Source organism: Nomia melanderi, chromosome 7, assembly GCF_051020985.1.
Source record: "Nomia melanderi isolate GNS246 chromosome 7, iyNomMela1, whole genome shotgun sequence".
NCBI classification, from domain to species: domain Eukaryota; kingdom Metazoa; phylum Arthropoda; class Insecta; order Hymenoptera; family Halictidae; genus Nomia; species Nomia melanderi.
This window is the reverse complement of record NC_135005.1, coordinates 9,134,263-9,158,315: the sequence shown is the minus strand read 5'-3', so window position 1 is coordinate 9,158,315 and position 24,053 is coordinate 9,134,263. Positions and strand designations below refer to the sequence as shown.

Genomic DNA, 24,053 nt, shown 5'->3' with positions numbered 1-24,053 from the left:
GATGCATCGGGAGTTGATTACTCGGTTAATCAAGCGTTTCTAAATAGAATATACGCGATACTAAATTCTCTGAATGCCACAATGTAAACGAGAAATTCGTCGAATTTTTCGAAGCACAGGTTGAGCATACAAAGTGTTGCTGCCACGTAATATTGTTGATGCTAGACTTCAAACGCGGTTAAGAAAGTTTTGACGTATATGTCTGAAATGTTTATTAATGGATGAATTATTGTGCGAATATAAGTATATGAATTAATTTAAAACGGCGGGTTAAAGGATCAAAGAATCATCGAATTCTAAAAAGAAACTTACCATTAAACTGAATTTCACCTATAATATTGTAGATTAAATTAAATAAATATTTCTTAAATAATTGAAAGTCTAAAAATATTCTTTATCCGATTCAGCTTCTATTCTTGCTAAGAAGAGTCAGTATACAAATATTAAGAACACTCAATCTCTACTTCTATTTCCTCCCATCCCAAAAAACGAAAATCTCTTCCTTATTCTACTATAATACAACAAATATACATATTCCATTTCGAAAACTGCAGAACCATTACCCGAGTGAAAATCTTCCGTACAAAGATCTCTTACCAATGAATACACTAATTATTCCCGGGTAACAATCGAATAAAATTTATTTGCAATTCATTCGTTATTTTGAATAACTTGCCCAACACCGCTCAAAAGATAGTCGACCGTGTACCGTCGTAGATACAGGGGACCGATGGAAAAGAGAAAAAAATCGACTGGGTGTTCGTTCCCGGCCTAGTCCGGCGCCGGAGCGAACGATGGCTGATGCGTGTTCCACGGCGATAGAAACCGAAAAAAGTCGTAGGTGTTTCATTCTCGTAACCACCCGGCTCGAAGCAACAGCGCGGAGGAGCGTGCGCGCGAGGAGGACGAACGGGAGGAGCGGCGGAGAGAAAAAGCCGTAATCACGAGCAGGTACAAGGTACACGGCACCACGTTGCGAGGATTAATGATTCGCGTCCGCGACGTCGTTACGAAGCGAGAAAGCATTTTCCATTTTTTTCGCCGTCCGCGCCCTTGGGACTCCCCCTTTGTTGGTCAGCGCGTCAGGCTCGGTCCAGAGGTTATGTTCGCCGAGGAAGATCGGGCGCCCGCTCAGCTCGCGAGGAACCGATCGCTCCAGGAAGCTGGATACTACCGGTGCCGGACTGCCGGCGCGCACTCGCGTGTGACTGCTCGTTTTATCTGTAACACGATCGAGAGATTCGTTGATCCCAATGGTTAATTAAACGGCGACCTTGGCGAGAGAGTAAACGGAAGGATGGGAACCGAAGGTGCAACTCGAGAAACGGCCGAACTCGCGTCTACTCCACGAGATCAGCTTTTAGATTGACTTGCAATTGGTAACTGGGCACCTGTGTTGGGTATTATTGGAATGAAACCGTACTTGAATAACGATAGTGGGGGAAGAATGAATCGTTATTGGGTTGTTTGTTGTTCGAGTTATTCGGTACTCGTGTAGGCAACATTTATTCTTCCATATTTCGTGGAAGGGTTTGCTCTGCCGAAGGTTTGCTTGGAAATTTTTATTGCTGTATATAGAAGGAAATGAAAGAAAACCTTTTTATATAATTATTCTAATACATACATGTATATGAATAAGTTTTTAAACAATTTGAATTCTTTTTTGTTTCAGTAGTCTTGTACTAACGATAAATTATATCTGTATATTTGTTATTAAAATCACTCATAGTTTACATAACAAGAAATAAAAACATCTGGTTAGCGTTATTACAACAGACATCGTACAATGTAATAATAAATGTATTTACAGCGATACTCCTCCTTCTCCCGCGATAGCGTAACGCAGAAGCCTAAAGCGCGACAACCACATAATTTCGCCGCGATATTTGCTCAACCAAAATTGCCTGACGAAACCATGGGTTTGCGTATCCGAAACTCAACAAGGTGTAATATTCCACATCACGATATACGCAATCGTGCAATTATAACCGCAGGAAGCCGGTCACAACTGCTTAGTTGCGCCAGCATTAAAGGGAACACCAACGTGGTTCGATAAAGTGGTTTAGAATACCGAAAATTAGAGACTCTACGGCTGACCGATTCCATAAACAGTAGTTTCGCACGAACAGGTGCAGGACTCCCGCTATTCATTAATATTTATCAACTGCCCCGAATCACGACTCACGTGTTCCGACTGACCTATTTCATTTTGCTACGTACCCGTCGCCACCTATCATTACATTTCACATCATAGGAAACGAATTAAAAAGTATCAAACCTATTCGTCGATCACTGTGTCGATTATGCTGTTCACTAATTCACGCGCCTCCCTTCCCTTCCTCTCTCTTTTTCGACCTCGTCGATACGCTACGCGCTGGCAGTGAGATAACTGGCGTTCGATTAGCTTTCTAATCTAACGGTTCGAATTTAGGCTCACCACCTGTTCTCAGACTTCTAGTCGCAACAGAATCGTTTAAGTATGGGATTTTTTTCAACAGCTAACGAGTTATTTGAATACGTTCCGTGTAGCTTAATGTGCACTTTGTATATTTAATAATTTGCATTCTTAGCTTGTTTCCTCACATTTTCCTTTGAATACCTATGCATTGGTTTTAGTTTTTCATTTGAAATGTGTGTCAATGGACAGTCAACTGATTGGAAACAATAATATTGGGAAGAGTGTAATAGAATATCAAAATGGCGACTGTCACTTGATGTAGGAACATGAGTAAAATTAATATATTGCGCTCGACAGAGAAGTGGAAAATAATTTAGTAGATCCTTCAATGAATTATTGGTTAACAGAATCTTCGTATTTCATATCAAGTTTTCATGTGTCTGTCATTAATAACATATATCCAACAGACATTTCTTATACAAAAACTTTATATAAAAGCAACATAACCTATAAACAATCGCATTTCTCGTATTTCTTTCATGAAAATATCTCCGTCTGTTGAAATCGTTATTTCAATTCAATTATTTAGATTTGAAGAAACAAAACATAAGAATCATTAATTGCCAGCGACCGTCTGTAAACTGACGAATTTTCATTATCCAGCTGGATGTGTGCTAAATTATCCTTAGCTTCGTGAATGATTGTCTCAGAAATTGTGATCATAATAGGGATCCGACACGGAGGAAGTTTGAAAGCCCCTGGTCTAGGGAATCAGATACCCCCCCCCCTGTTTTTTTCTACGCAAATCAAAGAGGGACCCCTTTAGGGTTGCCTATATCCTTCCGCTAGGGTCTTCATCTATACCGCAAGCTGCTGCGTGGAATGTAGCAAACTCGATGCTTTTTTAAAGCGTGCATTGACGAAACTACTTCTCACGGGTCTTCCGCGACGGTTGTTAACAACGCGCCTTCCTTCGGTGTTAACATGCAATCACGAGTGAGACACGTAATCAAGACATCTAGGTTAATTGAATAAAAATCAATGTTGCTAATTGTCCGCGGATTAAAGCAAAAAACTATTTTGCTATTACCAATTTATCATCTTCAAAGTAAACTTGCACTTACAGTGGAATGGTATATTGTTCGCCTTTCTTCCAAGTTGTCGATAGTAAAATGTTAGACGTGTTTAGTAGCGAAAGTAAATAATACGACAAGGGGTTAACTGTGAAAATAAACATTCTACCGTCATGAAGGAAGAACCTATTACGGACAGGAAATGGAACTGAGATATTTACCACCGTGGACGTAACGTTCTCGATTTTTACGAATGTATCATTGCATTACGCGTTATAGGAACAACTGGAGGATCAAGATTATCTGAATAATTAGAGGACTTTAACGGAATATAACGATGAACATTGAATTATTTGTACTACTAGAAATTAAGTGACTATAATAGTTGTGTTAACAATTTTTATAATACTTGAAGCAAAACAAAAATTTGTTTCAGTATGTTAATCGTTTAGAAATAACATAAAAGAAAGTGAATCCTTACGTGCCTGATAGAGAAACTGAATTTCGTGAGTCTGAAGCAGCTTTATCGTCATTTTCTGTAATGATACATGACACATATGCTGTTTTTAATACGCAGTCCTGTTTCGCGTGAAAATTATGTAAGAAGTTTAAGTTTCTGATGGAGGAGTTGTTAATTATTACCAGTAATCGCCACTCGTAAAGAAACATCGGTTAATGGCTCTCGAGAATTATCGGGGCAGTTTAGGGGTTCAGTCCGATCAACCAGGCGAAAAACAAGGATCCACGAAGGAAGCCGTTGAAGGAAGATGCGCGTAACAGGTGCCAGACTGAAAAGAGATTCTTATTGCCAAGCAATCGATATTAATCAATGATCCAACGAGATGCAGCTGGCCCCCAACCATAAATGTCAGTCTTGAGAGTTGTAAATTCGTGGATTTATACCTTTCATCCGTCCTTAGCAAGGACTCGTCCTCCCTTTCTCGTTTCATGCTACTGAATATCCTGGTACACCTTTCTTCGTTTAATCTTTCTTCTCGTATACCTTATTACGTTTATTCGTTATCCACGTTTTTATTTTCGTACAGACAACAAAAGAATCGACGAAGGCACTTTATGTATATCATCAAGGATACAACCTGTAAGATATTCACATACATTGTATGGCAGACCGACGCGCTCGCGACCAGCGCGCATTTCATTTGTTTCAAGCGAGACATTTTGCAGCCGTCTGCGACGGTCAGTCTTTACGTGAACATGGTGCGGAATAAAACGTGTTATTCATAATTGCCCGTTATTTAATTATGAAAGCCTATTCCAGACATTACAATTGGCGTAGAGGATAAACAGTGAAATATTAGTGCATCAGTGAACAGAGTGGGACCGAGGATCGTGATTCAGATAGCTCAGAGAAATAACGCAGATCAAGAAATACCAAAACTGGCGACGACAATTGACTCGATCGAGTACACTAGGAATGAAAATTGGACAATGTGATTCGAGAAGTTGGAACAGTATGTTTTGGCAAACAATGTCCAAAACGGGAAAAAAGCATTTTTTCCTAACATTGATGGGTGGCGAGGGATATGCAATCCTGAGAAATTTGTGTGCCGCAGCGTTACTGTCGACGAAAACATTCGCTGAATTGTCGACGATAATGAAAAAACACGTGGAACCTACACCAAATGTGATTCTCGAGCGCTACAAATTTAAACAACGTCGGCAACGGGACGACGAGGATATAAAAGTCTTCATAGAAGAATTGAAGAGAGTCTCAACGCATTGCAGTTTCGGGGAAAATCAGCGGAACAGCATGCGAGACCGATTTGTGTGGGGACTCCAAGCAGAAGCATTGCAAAAACGTCTACTGCGCGAAAAAGACTTAACGTTCGACAAGGCGGCGGAGATGGCTACAGCATTCGAATCAGCGAGCCGAGGCGCAGCAGGTATTCACAACAACGGAATAGGCCGGATCGCGGACCAACCAGCCGTCAACTACATTTCCGACAACAAAAAGACGAAACCGGGCGGATCCCGATCATCATGGGATAATCGTAATAATAATCAAGGTAAGAAAAAATGTTTTCGTTGCGGTAAAGATAATCATGTTGCTTCAAATTGTAGATTTCGCGATAATAAATGCAATGAATGTAATAAAATAGGGCATCTCGCGCAGGTTTGCAAAACGAAAAGGCTGGAAAACGGAAATATAGACGCGGAAAATTTTAAGGGAAAAGGGCAAAAGCGAAACGCGAATAATCAAAATTTCTTATCCGAGTGCTAAGATTTAAATGATAATTGGGATAAGGTTTTTCGAATCGCGAAAGAATCGAGCGAGAATATTAAGAATGTTAAGTCTTATGAGATACCGTTATATGTAGAGAATAGTGACATAACGTTCGAAATAGACACGGGTTCACTGATATCCGCGATTTCCGCAATGTTTTTTGAGAATTCGGTATTAAGTAAAGCGACGTTGCATAGAACCAATCGAAAGTTCAAAAATCTGGTAAGAAACATAAAATTGAAGATAGGAACACTGTGAATGGTTTACGAAAAGTATACATTTTTATGTTAGCACTTAATGAATTGAACTTACTTAATAGTCCAGTAATACTTACGGAAGTATTATTACTTAAGAATATGTATATTTACACATTTGCATTTAACTGTTTTTCCAAATCCCTTATTGGATAAACTGAATATTTCCTTGAGTGCCATAGATATTAAGACTCCGATAAAAATAAAACTCCGCATTAACCATTTATGCTCGAGTGTAAAATATTGCAATGAAATAGCTTTGTTTTTTAATTTATGTACGCATCTTCATTAGTTAGTTTCAACGAATGTCGTTTATACGTCATTGAAAAATGTTGAATATTTCCAGTGAAAAACTTTCGAGTGCAAAGGGTTAATATTCTCAGGACAGTAATTACTCGGCGAAGTTGTTTGTTAGCTAAGGGTTGCATCTTCTCGCCGACGTCACAATTATGTGGGTGACGGTAAACTGTGCGAAAAGGGCGGATGCAGCAGGTGGCGCGACAGCTGCGAATTCGTGAAAAAGGTGAGTGCTAGATAATCTCTGGTTTGATACGCCCCCATGAAATCTTAGTTCCGAAAGGAATGTGATATAAGCCTGCCCGAGTTCCTTTTATAGTCACGCCGGACTAGGCAGCCAATAAGCGTCCAACAGGGAGAGGTCTCCGGAGTTGTAGTGCCAACTTTGAGCAACAACGAGGACTCGTGGAATTATAGAATTGGAAATATTGAAGCCAATAACACTTGTATACAATATAATTTTTGGGATAAATGATTAATGCGTAGCAGATTGCACTCGAAGTAACCATTTTCAAAGATTTTTTTAATTGTGTAAATGTAGTATGTTTGTATTGTTATAGAATTTGCTAAGTTATTTATAGTACTATATATCTTTATACGGTACAGTACTGTAATAATTCTCTGTGTCATCAATTTTCTTTTGAAGATGAAAGAAGTATTATACTGTCAAAATACCAATAGTTTCAAAGAAAAAGAATAATTTTTAATTTCGAGTAAAATCGAATATTCAGATTGTTTATACTCGTAATTTTTTACGAAAGTATATTATCATTAATTCTGACGAATTCTTCGGTGCTTAATAACGTTCACTGTACAATTATTAGTATTTCACGCGTACTTTCAGGCAATCTAAGAATATAGATTTCAAACATAGTAACATTCTAATCCTGTAAGAAATTAATAAATGAGAAAAATTATACACGGCAACCATATAATATAATGTTTTAATAAAAACGTCTTCCTCCATGAAACTGAGAATTAACACAAACACTGCAGGAAGTACTCATGCTTTTTTTTGTATAACAAAGAACTCGGACAAATATTCAACCTCAAGGTTAAAAACTTGTTAGTCCAACTTAAATACGTCTCGGAAGGAATGAAAAGTTCAATATTAGCTTATTAACACGTCGAAATCGTTTCATGAAGGTACACGTATCGCACTGTAAATATTTTTCTCGTAAGTCAACAATTGGAATACGAGCATGGATGACTATGAAAGCAAGGAATCAGCGGAAATGGCAGAAATTATCGGGATTCGATGACGAGCTTGTCATCGGGAGCGATAGATTTTTTTTTCTGAAAACTAATCGAAAACAGTGTGACCTTGAAGATCGCGGTATTTAAACGATCGATTGCGCACACCTGGCCAATTAACGTCTGAAACGAAAATCATGTCTTTGGCGCCAGCGTGTCACGCGATCTCGATGTTACACGGTCCGATGATTTCTTATTGATTCACTCAGGAAACTCGTTTGTCGCGTATCTGATCTTTCAAGTGTGCCGTGAATAATAATGCTGACGAAGTTTTCCGCTCGTGTCGCCCACGAAGAGCACAGTTTGCCGCTCTGGAAAACATTCGTGTCAAGGAAGATAATCGCTGCTCACTATTGTAAAGCGTAAAGGGTATTGCGCGATCGGTGCAGGTTGTAAAATCGATGCATGATAAAATCTGTCTTCTCGGAACTAAATGGAATACAATGAATTTCAGCTTAACTCTTTATGGTGTAGTAGAATTGATTTGTTAGAGTGTCAACTTCTATTTATACATACATTATAATTATTAATATGACTGAGAAATAGCGGTTATACTTGACATTTAATTTCACTTGTGAATGGTATGTTGAAGATAATTTCATCGTGATTAATAAAATGCTTATTTCCATAGCTATTCGGTAAAACGTGTGATACAAGAAACTGCTATCAGATTTCCTTCAGTACTTCGCAGAATGTATGAAAATCTCAAGTTGTATTAATTATAATAGTTTAATAATTAATTTGTGCTTTAAGAATAATGAAGTATACGTTATACAATGCATACAATATTACATGAATATCAAGATAGTCGCATAGTATGATCAATATGAAAGGAAACATTTGAATTGATACTAGTAAATATTACTAACAACTAACTGCAATGACAACTGCGTTGATTGTATGCCTTTACAGTTGAAAATCGAAAATCGAGAACATAGAGAAGGTCCTCTGACAGAATTTAATTAATTATCGCAATAATTTTTAATCACTCGATTCGCATAAACTAACGATTACTGATATTACATTAAACACAAGAACAACCGTTTCTCTTAATCAAAAGCACCGCTGTACACACTAATCCGTCCATCTCTCAAGATTCAAGCTTTCGTAGAACTGTATTCACTAATAACGTTATTCTCACTACAAGACAATCTTCCACACAACGTTCAAATATTCCACATAAAATAACCCACATACCCCGCAAAACATTCCATAAGCAAACGGCAGCAAGTGACACACACGCGTCAAGAATCATCGAAACCAGGCAAAAGTTATTCCAAAGCAACAACTCCCCAATAGCGAAGCACGCAATTCACCGTGTCTCAATCATCGTTACTCGTGTCGCATATATCCCATAGAACGAAGCGGCGACCGGTCGCCGTTTCCGACCGGACAGTAGATTTCCTCGCGGCAACAAATTTCACGGTTGATACCGGCGCGGTGCCGCGGCTCCACTTATACGTACCCGGCAACTCGTTCGCCCGGCCGCCGAAAAGCCCGAACTTCAATTACCCGGCACAGGAGCCGTTATAAGATGCAATTGAGCCCGGTCCGTCGCTGCATAAATCGCTCATCTTTCCTCGAACGACGGAGGTGCAAAGGATACGCGAGCCGGTCGCCGCGCCGTTAATAAATACGCGCCAATAGGTTGGCGGGCGAGGGTGAAAAAAAAGGCAACCGGCTGTTGAGAGCTATCGTCCCCGGTGCCTTTCAGCCGTGCCCCGTCCACGGTGGACAATAAATGTTCGGTCGACTGATATCTCGAATTATTAAGGAATAATGACGCCATTTGTAACCGGCATGAGGACCGGCGAAGAGGAGAACCGTGGGCAAGGTGGAAGCGAGACCAGGGCAAGCACGGTCCGGAGGAAGCGCGCTCCAAGAGAAAAGGAGCAGGATAGCCTGGCGATCGCGGGGTGGCGGAAGGGAAGATAGAAAGCACGGCGATATTATTACTGATTGAAATTCTTCGTGGCCGGAGTTGACTTACAGCGCGCACCGGCAGATTGCACGATCAGTTTACGTTCCTCTCGTGGCGGTACGCCAACCATCAGCATCTTTTATGCCTGTCCCCTCCCCACCCTTTTCTCACGGTTTTGTCGGTCGCCGGATCCGACCTTTCTTAGCCACTGCATGCAACCTCGCACAACGGCCATCCGCGACCCTGAAGCGCACCCTGCGCGCTCGACACCTGTCGGGCAGGTTACGCCGCTGATTAGTCACCCGGTTAGTTTTAATTCCCCGAGACGATACGGGGCTCCTTGGCGTTCCCTTCGCGACGCTTGGCTCTTGCGTTAGGATACGTTTATAGGAGCTGTGATGCTTGGCGAACGCGATAACAGCGAATCGGAGAAATACTTTTCTCTTACCGAGTTGGCTGTCCTGTGGTTTATACATGAATGACATGGTCTTGCATATGATTCTGATTAAATATTTTCTTCGGAGGCTTCGTTGTTCGAATGTGAGTAATAAGGCAAAAAGTAACTCGCGACGTGTAATTTATGTGAGGTATATTCGGGAATGTATTCCTGTACTCAGAGTATGCCGATGAGAATAAGTGAGTTGGTTACAGAGGTTTACATATTTTCCACAAGTTTTGTAGTACATGAATCTATCGTATGGATTTCCTCCTTGCTTACTAGTTATATGCACTTTATATTTGCCCTTTGCGCTCGAAAGTATTTCGTTAGAAATATTTAACACTTCCCGACGAGACAAAGAGGATATTTTCTGAAAGTAACTCAAAGAGAGATCACACGTCAATTATACTAAGTTCGATATTAAATATCAAACTTTATAGTTTCACTGCACCAAATCAATTAGCGATTGAGAATCACTTCTCGAGCGCAAAGGGTTAGAGTATAGTAGAGATCCTCGTATCTGTAATCATTTTTTCGTACTAAACTTCCGTAGGTGCATCGGAGGAATGGAATTCTTCACAGAATATTTAGAATGCGTCATTGGCCGTCAATCTTTCTCGAAATAAATTCTACGTCACCGATGCGTACGATCACGTTCTGATTGGTTTGATGATCGGGTATTATGTCAACGTTTCCCGCTAATTAGAGGAGCGATGCTTCCGCGAGCTGCCCGTATAGCACCGGCAGTTTCTCCTTTTTCGGCTATTTCTGCGGCAACGACGTTGGCAAAGATGTAACTCGTTTTCACTCGCCTCTAAACCGGGAAGATGTAACCCCTCCCGTCCGTTCCTCTCGATATAGTGATACGCCATGCGACGCAGTTGTACCACGAAGGTCGCATTTTTTAGTGGCTGCATCATCCTGTTGACACTCCGTTCGACGATGGCTAAGGATAACGGCGATAGTTTGACGGCTACGCCGGCCGAGGAATTCTAACGCGGTCAACACGGACGAATTTACCTGTTCCAGGCTAACTTTCTTCTCTGGAGAGCGGGTGTTTCGATTGCAGGAAAAAGGTCGGCGCAGGCCGTGACTCATTGTCGGACAATCAAATCTTTCTTTTTAGCTTCTCCCCGTGTTTTGAGGATTACTGAATCGAACGAAATACGAAAGTGGGCCAGATATAGAATTTTATATTTATTTTTAGTGGATTGGTAATATAATATTTGTCATTCAATGCACACTTGCTATTCTGTGTTAACATTTAGCCAACTAACTGGGGATATCTCCCATTTTTCACTTAGCAACACATTGCCTTTTATTTTGTTTATTTTATTCTTTGTTATTTAGTAACTTCTGAATTGGGGTTCTTTGCTGTTCATCAAATACCTTCCTCCCTCGAGTGAAACACAATTTCTAATGAAATCAGTCACAGGAGTTTAATTGAAGTTAACGGGAAAGTTTGTAGTTACAGTTTTTCTAGGCGGTTTTAAGTTTTTAAGTAAGTTCGTAAGAAATAGGAGCTCTTTCATTTACGATCAAGCATATTGACAAATGCAGTGGTACAATCGTTATAATTGCAAGGGAGTCTGAGAAATCAAAAAGGCGAAGTATAATGCAATACACTCATTTTATATCGTATTATTCAAATTACCAGTGTAACACTGACCACTAATGAAACCTGCTGTACGAATTATTAGCTTCTCCGCAATATATCGGTGTAATGAAGCTTTCTAATTTGTACCAAAAGATTTCTCGACTGCTTTGTCGACACGTGAATAAGACTTTCTGAAATGAACCTCGATTGTTGCCGCTCTTCGTTATTGGCTCGATTGTACAGGCCAGTTTGAATTTGCATTGAAAATACCCTTGTTTTCATAGCGGTCCCGCTAGCTGTGCTCCGGTACCGGGGCAAATGAATGCGATGCAATTTAGAACCGATTTGTACTGTGTATGTATCGCGCTTAATCCGAACGGAGCAGTCTCGATTTAACGTTAATTAAATAGGAGAAAAACGAGTCAGCCGACCACACACGAGTCATAATCGCTTTCGCCTTGCACGCGGTCGTTTCCTGATGAACTCAAAGATTACTGGCAACAGCGCAACCCGCTTGCTCCTCGTGACTCTTTTGAGACTCGGTATTACGATATAGAAAGCTGAACGTTGGCCGGATTTTTCAGTGCAAGTTCTTCTACGAACAGTGACATCGCGCTCTAATTGGATAATAATCATGGCTTCGACTGGTATTCGGCTTAACGATTAAACCGACTTGATACAAATTTTAATCGACGATATCTTGATAATTTATCGAAACCTAGTGGACAAAGAGTTTTGAATAACAAATTGTTTTCTTTTGTAGTTGTATGTTACGTTATATTGTGATGTAAGTGGCATTTGTAGAGTGCATGCTTTCATGGCATTTCTTTGTGAAAGGAAACGTAATAATGCAGCGTTTCTACGATTCTTAATCGAAGCGAATAAATATTTGAGGAGCAGAGATCCTAAAATCTGCGTTCCGCAATGAACGAATTATTTACACGACATCACGGTTTCGTCCATATTTCTTTTCAAAATAAATTTACTTTGATAAAATTCACAATAAAATGCACCTTCAAAGTGCATTCGTCCACCTCATCTGAAATACCAACATTTTTTACCTTCTACTCTATTTCACTGTTTGCATTTCTCCGATATTACTGCAATGCGTAAATTTCTAGAGAATCTTGTAAAACACTAATAACTAGACTGCAGATCTCCAAGCATTCATGGTTCAAGTGCAAAATCACGTATTATACATACGGAACGAAAGAACTATATAACATGCATATTGTTTGTTATAATACCTTTCACGAGAAACCATGTTCAGTCGTAACCTATTAGCCCCGCTAAAATGTCTTACCACACTTTGACATAAGCTTAAAATAAAAATTCCGCTTCGTTAAGTTAAGCTTCATTAATCAATGCGCCGCACATTTCATTCGTAAGCTTGTCATTGTTCGCTTATTTAAAACACTCATTCCTGCGATCTAACGTAAACGTCAGATTAAAAACAAAACCAACGAGACTTGCGGTCTAATATTTTCCTAATTACCTCCTCAGACGTTTGAATTTGCATAAAGAGCCGCAGTCTAATAATAACATATTTCCCCTGCTTCTGCCGCGAGAGCAGGAAATGGTCGGCGATTGTTTAAGCACAGCTTTAAGCGCAGACGGGGAAAGGTGTTTCTGAACAGCCTTGGTGGGCCCTGAAGAACGGGGGCCCCGCATTGTTGGTAGGTGTACCGCCTGTCGCTGGGCTCTGATTCATTGCCGCGCCTTGCAATTCATCATTCTACTTCTCGTGTCCCAGTGTCGTTCTGCCCTCTCTTCCTCCCTGTCTTCCCCCGGTTCTCTTTCCCGTTGGTCTCTACCGGCGCACAGGCCGCTGCTCGCACCAATGATAATCACCGCGGAGCTTCTTTTCTCGCGCACCAACGCGAGTGGTACACCAAATTTTTCATAGTAACTCATCTTTCAGGGAACGCCAAGTACGTAAATGGAGCCTCGTCACCTTCTATTCCTATGGTAATTAATGGGTACTTACGTATTATACGGGCAACCTTTGTTTCTTAACTGAAGATTCTGCTGGTCAGTCATTTGGGTTAGGTCTGAGTTAGTAATTTATTTAATATTATAACGCATTATTAATATTTTATTATTATTATTATTGTTATTGTTACTATTATTATTAATATTTTATTTATTAAAAACAAAGGTAGTCTGTATAATACGCACCAATTAACCCCTTGCTGTATAATAACGTGTCAGATTCGTGGTGGATATTGATTAAAATTTAACTTTAAATATGCCTAGAATTTTGTTCTTTTTTCAATGAATTATTAATTACAAAGTACGTGTATAGATTATAGTTCAGAAATAATCCTTAGGGCAAGGGATTAACGTGCTCAGAGATTTCGGTGGCGAAAATGAAACGATTAACTCTTCACCGTATTATTTATTTTTGCTACTAAGCTCGTGTAGCATTTTGCTATCAACAATTTGGAAGAGAGGCAAAAAATGTTCTATTCCACTGCAATTCCGATAATAAATTGGCAATAGCAAAATAGTTTTTCACTTTGGTTTATGGGCGTTGAAACATTGATTTGCATTAAGCTGATCTAGAAATCTTTATCTTCAACTCTTATTACATATTTTCAAAATAATTTTCTTTCTGTATAGATAGTTTTTTAGCTTCGATTCAAATTCCGCCAATTAGAGTATAGGGTGCAGTAAATATACTGTAATGCATTTTATTACAATCTTTTGCCCAGTATCATGAACTAATACACATTTCCATATTTGTGTATGCAGCTAAATTATATGTTACACATACGTAATCTAGTTTTAACCATGTTATTACTTTGTAAGCATGCGCGAATACCGTATTCTCTGTATTCTGGTTAATATTTCCTTGTCACTATCGACGAGCAAATGAACACGCACCTCCTGCGTGGGTCTTGCATGAAAAATGACTCGATCAACATTTCCAGAATTGACAAATTTAAGGGTAATGTTTTCGATATTGATAGTTGGTATATGGCGTTCACTATGTTAACTAATCGTGCAGCTATACCCCTTATATAAGGTGTCTAGAGTGGCGTTTATAGATTTTTTTATGATGTCAATGAGCCTGCCTTTGCATAAAAGTGTTACATGATCGGCATACACCGGTGCAATAACTGCAGGTTGAATAATTTTGCAGACGTCGTTTACAGCTACTATGACGAATGGTACAGTCGCAATCAAACGGAATATTGCAGTATCCTGTTCAGAGTTTTTGTTCCTTCGTAAAGAAATCTGTTAAAACGAACATACGCGATTCGATTGTGCATAAAAATTTCTATACCATAATCGATGGCAAACATGTGATCATGATTTGCATATACCTTTCATATGTCTCCGAATGTGACGGGGCACTGATCTGTGCAAAAATCAGAATTATCGTCAACAATAATTTTGCAATGTTTAAAAAACACTGTCACTCGAGAATTTTTAATGCGATGATATCAATTACAAGTATTACAATGAATTATTCTACTTATTATAATATTTAGTGTAACAGTGATTATTATAATCAACAATTAATCGGAAGTACTTCCATCTTTTATTATAATCAATAATCACATTGATCACTACTCCCAAATAACGAACAGATCGAATTTACTTATCCTTCTTTATTCCTTATTCTAAGTACCTTTCCCTCGACGCTGTTCACGAATCGCAGGCTTAGAAACGTCACAACGCTGTCAGGATACGTTTCTCACATGAGTTCCGATAAAAACGGATCAAAAAGCAAATTTCATTATCGGCCCTCATAAAGTGTGTACAAGTGACCGGGCGCTGCCGGTGGAATTCATTAATTACCGTACACAAACCCGACGTGTAGATAACAGTATGGATTCTCTGGTAAACGTTGCCGATGTTCAAAGATTCTTTATCACGGCACCGAAAGACTAATAACGAGACGCCGGTGATCGTAAAATCTGGTAACACGGTATTATAGAGGTTTCCCGTTGGACCGTCGGCATAAACTCGCCGGACAAAAAATTAACGAGGAGGCCGTAATACGTCGGTAACAGCGTGCAATTAGAATGTGATTAAATTGTGGCTAGATAACAGCGGCGACGATAACCTTAACGGTACACGGAACCACAGGGACGCCGGACGTCTTTCGTTGAATTTCTTGGATTCGTGTTCGAGATAGCACGCTCGTGGACACGATTCCCCACCAAGGAAAATCCGCAACGCCGCTGGATCATAATCCGCGGAACTCAACCGGTATCTTTGAAATCGGGAGATACGATTCGTTACGATTGCTGAACTACTGTCGGCTAAACGCTGTAATTACCTTCATTTAATGGCCCATCTTATGGTAATATACGTCCCTCAGCAACTGGTAAAGGTCATACATATCTCATACCACGATTAGCCCGAGCTGAATGTAAATCTATACATGGAAAGAAACGTCGCTGCATCGGGGAGAGATTGGAATGCATCCTTCGGAACGTACGACTTCAAGTGTCAGGGTATCGGTCGTGTGAGATCAGTCCGCGTTTTGAGCAAGGAAACATTGAGGTTCTTCGAGTAGGGTGAGATTTATGATCGAGTTGCGATTCAGGTGGAAATTATTATTATTATTGCCCGTACATATAATATGTATTGATGACATATTATTGTTGGTCGTAGCGTAATGTACGCATGCAGATGGAAGTATGTTGTATTCTGAGCAAGCTACCATTTGAGATTTAAAGTTTTTACGATTTGGATAAATTCAGTTGATATCTGTTCACTCCTTGCTGTGCAATGCCGAGTTACACTCGTGGAGTTCTCAAACGGAAGTTGCAAAAATTAAATGTTACTCGATTATTTTAGATTCGAATTAAGTGTTATTTCTCTATTGTTAATCGTTATATTTTGACGTAAAAGTGGATATAGATGAACTGTGAACTTTTCTTTGTTTTTTGGTGAATTATTAATGAAGAAGTTATTCTAGGGAGCGTAGTTATGAAAGAAATCTTAGGGCAAGAGGTTAATTTGTGACCTATATTCATTTGTGAGGAATACGAGATGCAAAAATGAAAAACTCTGCGTATCTTGCAAGTGTAACATATTTTTCTATTTCCTTGCTGTCTTCAATAATTTTGTGAATAAATTTTTATTACGTTTTATATGATACATTCTGTACAGTTAATGATACCTGTAGTTTAAACATTGTTGTTATCAAATTAATAAGCATCGATGAAAATTGCTCGTGTAATCGTAACGTTTATGTTACTGTGTTTTATAGTTCGTATCGAAAGTTTTTATTTGTTTAACGACGTATATAAGTTTACGGGGGATAATTAGACTTGTGACCCTCATGTGTACATATTCATCTACGTACATACGGGCAAAAAATCTTGTAACTTTCGATTGGTAAACTCCAAGTAAAATCGTTATTAAGAAATGATTATAACCAAGGTATATCTATAAATGAACAGATGTACACTTGAAAATCTACCATCTCCAGAATTATATTTCGTATTTTATTAACAATGAAGTTTTCCTTGCTTTGTATTATGTCGGTATTATGTTTCATTTACTTATTTTAACCCCTAAATAAATCGACATTATCATTTGATATTTTAACGTTCCTGCTTTGTTGCGTCTTTCCGTGAATACAGAACGTTCAAAAAGCTTGCGCGAAATTTACGATACGGGCAAACTGGAACTGGCGAAAACTAAGTCGCGGTAACTTCGCAAAGTGGGATCAAAACTGCTAAAATTAATTCACGTAATTGCAGGCGAAGCGAATGCGGCTTGGTTGAAGCACTTCCGGGAAGTCTTTTAGGATCGTGGGGATTTTCAGTTGGCCACTGGCAAGAAAATCGTATTACCAAACTGAAGGTGTTACTGCCGTATTAGTAAATCAGGAAACCGTTTGCAAATGAAAATTAATTTAATTCATATATTCTAGGCAAACGAAATTATACATTTACATTTTCTCGTGAAGCCTGTTAACGTAGAATTACATTAATTTCAGTGTGTTATAAAAATATAAAACAAATAGTAAAAGTGTATAAAAAATAAATAATAAAAACGTATATTCCAATAAATTAATAGGAATATTTAAATTTTTAATAAATTCCCATTTCTCGTTTTGCTTTGTACTACTTAATACAGTACGGTAAAAATGAAAGTCACATAGATATAATTATCTTTTATTAAGTGAAATGAAATTACCAGAATTAAGTGGGATTTAATTAATTGACATTTCATTATTCCGAAAAGAATTCAGCTTCTATAACACCGTAATTATCGCCACATCCAACCCGATAAGTTTAAACATAACGAAGCAAAAACGTATTTCTGCTTTCCACTTTTTACCTCCTTACCCGACAATCCTCGAGAAGTCTTCAGCTTGGGTAAACTTCTGGCTCGTCCGTCTCCCCGCATTAATTAATTAACGTTCTCTTAATTGAATCACTCCGCGAAACAACGATGGATTAACTCCATCGTTCCCCCGTGGATGCTCTCAAGTGAGCCGACGACATTTCATTTGCTTTTCACTCATGGTTCCTAACCAGTTGTTTCCATTCCGAGAGAGCGTTGAGTGGATGTTCATTAAACCTGGCACCGGTGCTGCACGGCAACGCGGCTCGATGTAAATGGAGATTAGGTTCACAATAACATTTCATATTTAGTGAACGATGAATCTTCGAATTTCTAATCTTGGATTGTTACATCGCAATGACCTTTTCCATACAGTGTAACAGTTTTAAACGAATACTTCGAATGAAAGCGTTACAGAAATTCACTCGTTGTACAATGTGCTATTTTGAGTAACATCAGTGCCAGAAAATACAGTTTTAATAGACATTGACAATTTATTTGGTATATTTTCAAAAATATCCCAATTCAAAATGATCTCCGTGTAATAAAGAAATAGAAGCTAACTCGAACATGGTCACAATTTAGTTATAACTCTATTCCACCAAAGGAACCATATTACGAAAAAAATATTCCTTCATTTAAACCCTAAAAAAATAAAACACTCAACAAACCGTTATTAATAAACTACCGATCTGTATGCATTTATAGAAAATTCGAAACTACCAAACCTCGCAAAAAACACAATTATCCAAAACGTTCGAAGTACGGAGCTTCATATAATATTCCTCAAGCACAACCATTTTTCCTTCTAAATCTATTCTCCTATGTAACTACACCTTCAAAATTTCGATTTCACGTAAAAATCCGCAATTCAGTTATTAGATTCACCCTACTGTCACCGAACCGAAACCACTCGTCCCGTCACGCGTAAATTAAGACTACATTATGCGGAATACGGAGCCCCTTGTCGAGGAGTATCAACAACAACAACCCCTAGAAAAACCGGTATCGTTTCGGCGACGCATCCCCAGTACCGACGAGTCGCGACAGAGCACGCAGAGCGCTGCGGACAACATTTTGCAATTTGTATCTATCGTTCTTCAGCCGACGCAACCCCCCGAAGAATCTGTTGAAGAAAGGAGGAGAAACGAAAGCAAAAGGCGGAGCGCGGCGGGAATTAGTGGGGCTCGTCGAGGACGGGGGCGGCGCGGGGGGAGCAGACGTGGAAACACAGAAGCGCGAGAGACATGAATTATTCCTGGCAACGGCTGTCCAGAAACCGCGGGGATCGTGTTTCCCACGACTCATAACGTGTTATCAATAATTAATCGCGTTAGCGGAACACAAAAGCGTCGCAAAGACAAGGCCAGGAGCACCGGTAGAACAGCGAGCGTTTATTTCTCGCACAAAGAGACGGGGCTCGGATCGATCGCGAGGACCGTGTATCGCGTTCCAGCTGCGAGACCGCTAGGACGCGGAGAGCTGTCGCGATCTTATTCCAGGAAAATCGGCTTCCCGTGAGTTGCCAGTGACTTCCATAAATCTCGGCCGATGACAGGTCAGTATGCGCTCCTTGTTATCCGGATCGTAGAAACGGCCATTGTCGGCACTTCGCTGTGCTGCCTCGGTTATAACCTGTTAATACGGTAACGAGATTGCGATTTTGAATGTAGCTAGTCTTCGGCGGGAGGTACGAGAGATTGATACGTTTAAGACGAATCACATATCAGGTGTGTAATGGAGTACTTGGCTGAAAAGATGATGTGTCGTGTGTTTGATGAGTGAATTTCTATTATTAGTTAGTAGTAGGAAACTAGCTTTACTAGTTAGTAATAAGAATTGAAGGAATGAGAAAATTGAAACTTGATCTTTTAACCCTCTGTAAGCCCGTGTAACTTTGAAGTCACATACCAGTATATTGGCATCTTGTTGATTTATTTCTATTTGCACTCAAAATGACGAATAAAATTAAGTAATCGGTTAATTTCAATTGTTATACGCTCACGCGTGAAAGTTTGTCACTGTAACTTGAATGTTACAAAATATATTCGTTTGATGAAATTATTGGAACCATTGAATACATTGTTAATTCGTATTCATATGTGGATATTTATTAATTTTGCACTGCATAGATTTTATTATAATCATGAACAAAAATTCGGCCCATAGAGGGTTAAGATTTTTTCCAAGATCCTAAGAAGAGTAAGCTACAATCAGAGATTATGAAAAATGAACAATGGCAGAAGTGATGTACCTTGGATCCTGGGGATCGTCTTTCAAAAATATCTTGGTCTTGCATGGATTAGTAAGTGTTCAGCTGTATTAATAAAAAAGATTTGTATTTTAGTTTGGAAACTCTTTTAACCGTCTTAAAACCGTTTTATGTTTACAACGTTTTTAAAGTAAAATACAAAACTTTTCCATTAGTAAATCTCAGCGCGTTTTAATCGAACACTCTGTACGTATTTTTTACAATCAGTAGGCGATATTACACTACTCTGCGTGTTTCCATAAAACTGAAGCCTGACGTGTGTAATGCATATGAACAACATCGGATTCTTGAGAAAGGTCAATCTTTATGGGCTTGCGCGCACTTAAGTGCCTGGCAGTCCATTAATCGCGCGCCCGAATGCCTCTAATACATTTGGTTGTCCGAAATTAATTTACCGTTTCAAGCAAGATATCTAAACTTCCGTAATTTCGCTCGAATCAAAATTATTTCGTCTAAATTACGTCGTTGGAACTGTTTTATTACAAATGTGTGATAACCCGAAGTCCAAGGAACGATCATTTTTTTTACAATTGGAGTGATTGCAAAGGGCAATGTTTTACCTGAAACAACTGAATATGAAGAAATTAATATTGAATATTTAAGTTATATAGTACCATATTCACAGTAATAGTATTGAATATTTGTTCACAGGGGACTATTGAATAACTGCATAAACGTACTTTAACTTTTTTATTATTTATGTTACAGGTAAGGTGTACACAGAAATATTTGGTACATGTCTGATTTTCTGCAGAATGTTGTTCGGTAAGTCTATAAACATTATTACATTAATCGAAGCAGGAAATGTGTAATACTGAATGTATTAATGAAAATTGTATAAATCAATGGGAAGCTATTAAATCAATCAGTCCGAGGGGAAAATGGCAAATTTTTTCACACCTTTCAATAAATTTATGGTCACCGTTACGCAAAAATTCTATTGGCGCTATTCTGAAATCGTTTGCTGATTGCGCAACATGTTTTTTATGGATAAATTACCATGTATCTTGCACAGATAACAAATTTTCAGTGCACTGTATTCGCACACTCTCCATGCACACTCTACGGACAAATTTTTTCGCGCGCGTTTATCTTGCAGTAAGTGATCGCGTGATATATTTATGTACTTAGGCCGATGTATGTATTTGTGTGAGGTAACAGGAAAGTGGCTTCGACATTCCTAGGAAAGCAGCATCAGAGAAGTTTGATTGACCAAATTTACCAAAGCAATGTCTATATACATAACAATATTTGTCTGTAAGTAGACTGACAATTAGGATAATCTTAAATACAATATCTAGTTCACTTTGAAAAAATTAAACAATTAATACCAGTAAATCATTTCTATTTCTGAGTATAATCTAGTTAATGATGTAATTTATATGTTTGCATTAGCGTGGCCACTAAATCTGCAGGAACAATGCTTATATACATAATAATGTTTATTCTTCTAAGAAAAACGTTTATTCTTATTCTTATACAATGATATAAGATAGATAACCTATCTTCTAGAAGACAGATAATGTTTATTCTTCTATAAGAGTTACAGTTAGGGTAACCTTACCTACTAGCCCAGTTCAGACTAAACAATTAAACAATTCATTTGAATGGATCGTTTCTATATCTGAGGATAATCCAATTAATGAAGTAATTTGTATATTTATATTAACGTAGCCACTAAATCTGCAAAAGCAACGTCTATACACACAATAATATTTATCTCTAACAATAAAAAAATTAATGTTGATGAATCATTTCTGCTTCTGAAGATAATACAGTTAATGGAGTAATTAATATTATCATACACCGCTCAGTATTAAGTGTTAAACACAGGGCACTAAATGCTGAATCTATTCAGACTCGCCTCGGTATAAGTGTGCACTGTCCACCACCGTATAATACTGAATGTTTCCTCGAAGAAAATGCTGCGTAGACGTATTTTCTTTAATACCTTGACAACGTTTATGGTCGATATCAGGGACGTATTAAGAGATATGCATTAAGCTCAGAACCTTAGGACACGAGACATTCGACGATGGTTGGATGTACGCGCATAAACTGGTCGGTCCACTCTGCGGACCGTATTACCCTCGACGTAATTACCATGAAATGTCGTGCATTTCAATTGAATGTACTGGTATAATAGATTGTGTATCTCGGTGTAGATGCAATAATAATTATATTTTATCCCATCGACCGGTGGGAAGAATTAAAACCTAACCCGACGGCAATCACTCGGCACGATTGTATCGTCGAAAAAAAAAAAAGAAATGGAAGGATGCATTACACTCGCATGCGATAAGGGATCTACGCATTATGAACCGACGGCATTCGTGACTATCGGATGAATTATCGAAATAGATGCGGTACGATTGCGATCACGCCTGAAACCACTTACTTCGAATTCACTTCTAGCAAATGAAAATATAATTACCTTCGCTTATTATACGGTGACTTTATTATCATCGGTATGGTCAATAAAAATTCGACGTTACACTGTTTTACATTCTTCAGTGTACGATCGTTCGAAAATATTTCATGTATTCTCAGCATTGATAACATTACCGGAAGAAACTATTAAGGTATATGAAAGTTGATACGTCTTTTAGTTATTAATTTTTACGATTCCCTTTATTAATTTTGATTGATTCCAGACTACAATCTTAGAATGTTCAATTACTTGTTTAGTTCTTATCTTTTTAAAAGAGTTATAATATGCTATGGTACTTCGAAATTAAAATCTATTTACTTTATATATAGATTTCTCAGATTAGTCATGCAATTTCTTTCAATTATAAATGTACACTGATTCACATTGAATTTTATAACCATTATTCGTTAAATATCTGTAATTATCTAATGTCCACAATTTAAATGAATAAATATCAATGTTTCTAACCCCGATAGAACGAACTGTACAACAAATATCCGTTAATAATCTAATGTTAATATTTTGCCAGATATTGAAGAACTAAAACAACATACATCATAATGTGCGTCAGGCCTGAAGGGTTTGAAAGTCGTCTCCAAAAGCATGGTTGAACTTCAAAAATTCAACAGACAACAGACCGGAAAATACATTCTTCACGTTCCGAGTACCACTGTTTATTTCCATCGCGTCTCGCGTCTGGTACAAAAGTTCGGTTAGCTTCACGAAGGCGTTGGAAGGAACATTTTAATAACGATCGACGTCCACCCCGCGTGGATATCCTTGGCGTGGGACACGTCAGCCTCCGGACGGCCGTAATAACTGGGAAACGGGATCGCGGGTACCGATTACGCCGAAATTGCCTGCAAACATTTAATATCGGCTGGCGCGGCGCGGCGCGACGCGGTAAAAGCGTATCAGGTACGCCGAAAATTGACGATCCTGTGAGAGACGGTGACAGGATCGGCTGGCACGATCGACAGATTGCCGGTGAACGCGCCGCAGACCCTGGTCTACGCGTAAGGTGTGTACACGGCGGTATAATTAACGACGCGTATATTTTATTCCCCTAATTGGAAATACATAGAACTCGTGCTAATGTTTGCACTCGTCTGGTATTACGTTATTCGGGGTAATTACAGGATGCACGGGATAGTCGGTGCATAAATGGCGCGACCAGAAATACTCGCGTGGGTCCACTGACGATTCGGATCAGAGGGTTTAAACATATTTATTCGATCGGGGACGAATAAAAGGTTGTGGGGAAATGTAGGAGGTGTTTGAGTGGACGTCGGTTGGAAGTGGAATGTTTAACGAAGAATGAAACTTTGTACCTGGTTGCATTTGTATTTTATGATTCTTTATGTAACTCTGATAAAGATGTTGGTTTTAGATGAATGTATCGTTTGGTTGGGTAACAGCTTGTTTAGATATACATTTATATATTTGAATGCGACTTGATATTTGTAGATGTAGGATATATAAGAAATATGAATTCCTATTCAAAAAATATTTCTTTATTTAACATTAATCAGTCTTTTCATATTTTCTTTTTCAAAT

General features: G+C 38.7%; 2 protein-coding genes across 7 annotated transcripts in view; both read left to right on the top strand.

Annotated features, from left to right (window-relative positions):
• LOC116424171 (UPF0489 protein C5orf22 homolog) overlaps positions 1-24,053 on the top strand; it is a 749,516-nt gene that overhangs the window by 190,710 nt on the left and 534,753 nt on the right. The window contains exon 1 of one of the 2 annotated variants that reach the window (XM_076369575.1): positions 19,158-19,351. The exons of the other annotated variant lie outside the window; for it this stretch is intronic. The gene's annotated coding sequence lies outside the window, so the exon portion shown is untranslated. Of the gene's footprint in view, positions 1-19,157; positions 19,352-24,053 lie in introns of those variants that run through there. 2 annotated transcript variants of the gene reach the window in all.
• LOC116433095 (UPF0489 protein C5orf22 homolog) overlaps positions 1-24,053 on the top strand; it is a 476,138-nt gene that overhangs the window by 430,118 nt on the left and 21,967 nt on the right. Inside the window, exons 1-3 of one of the 5 annotated variants that reach the window (XR_012999046.1) lie at positions 4,675-5,498; positions 6,386-6,493; positions 6,587-6,885. The exons of 2 other annotated variants lie outside the window; for them this stretch is intronic. Coding sequence is in view for 2 of the 3 variants with exons in the window: in XM_076369577.1 (XP_076225692.1) it covers positions 4,907-5,498 (592 nt within the window). In the remaining variant the exon portion in view is untranslated. Of the gene's footprint in view, positions 1-4,674; positions 5,499-6,385; positions 6,494-6,586; positions 6,886-20,773; positions 20,793-24,053 lie in introns of those variants that run through there. 2 more of the 5 variants (XM_031990824.2, XM_076369577.1) reach the window with 2 other exon arrangements.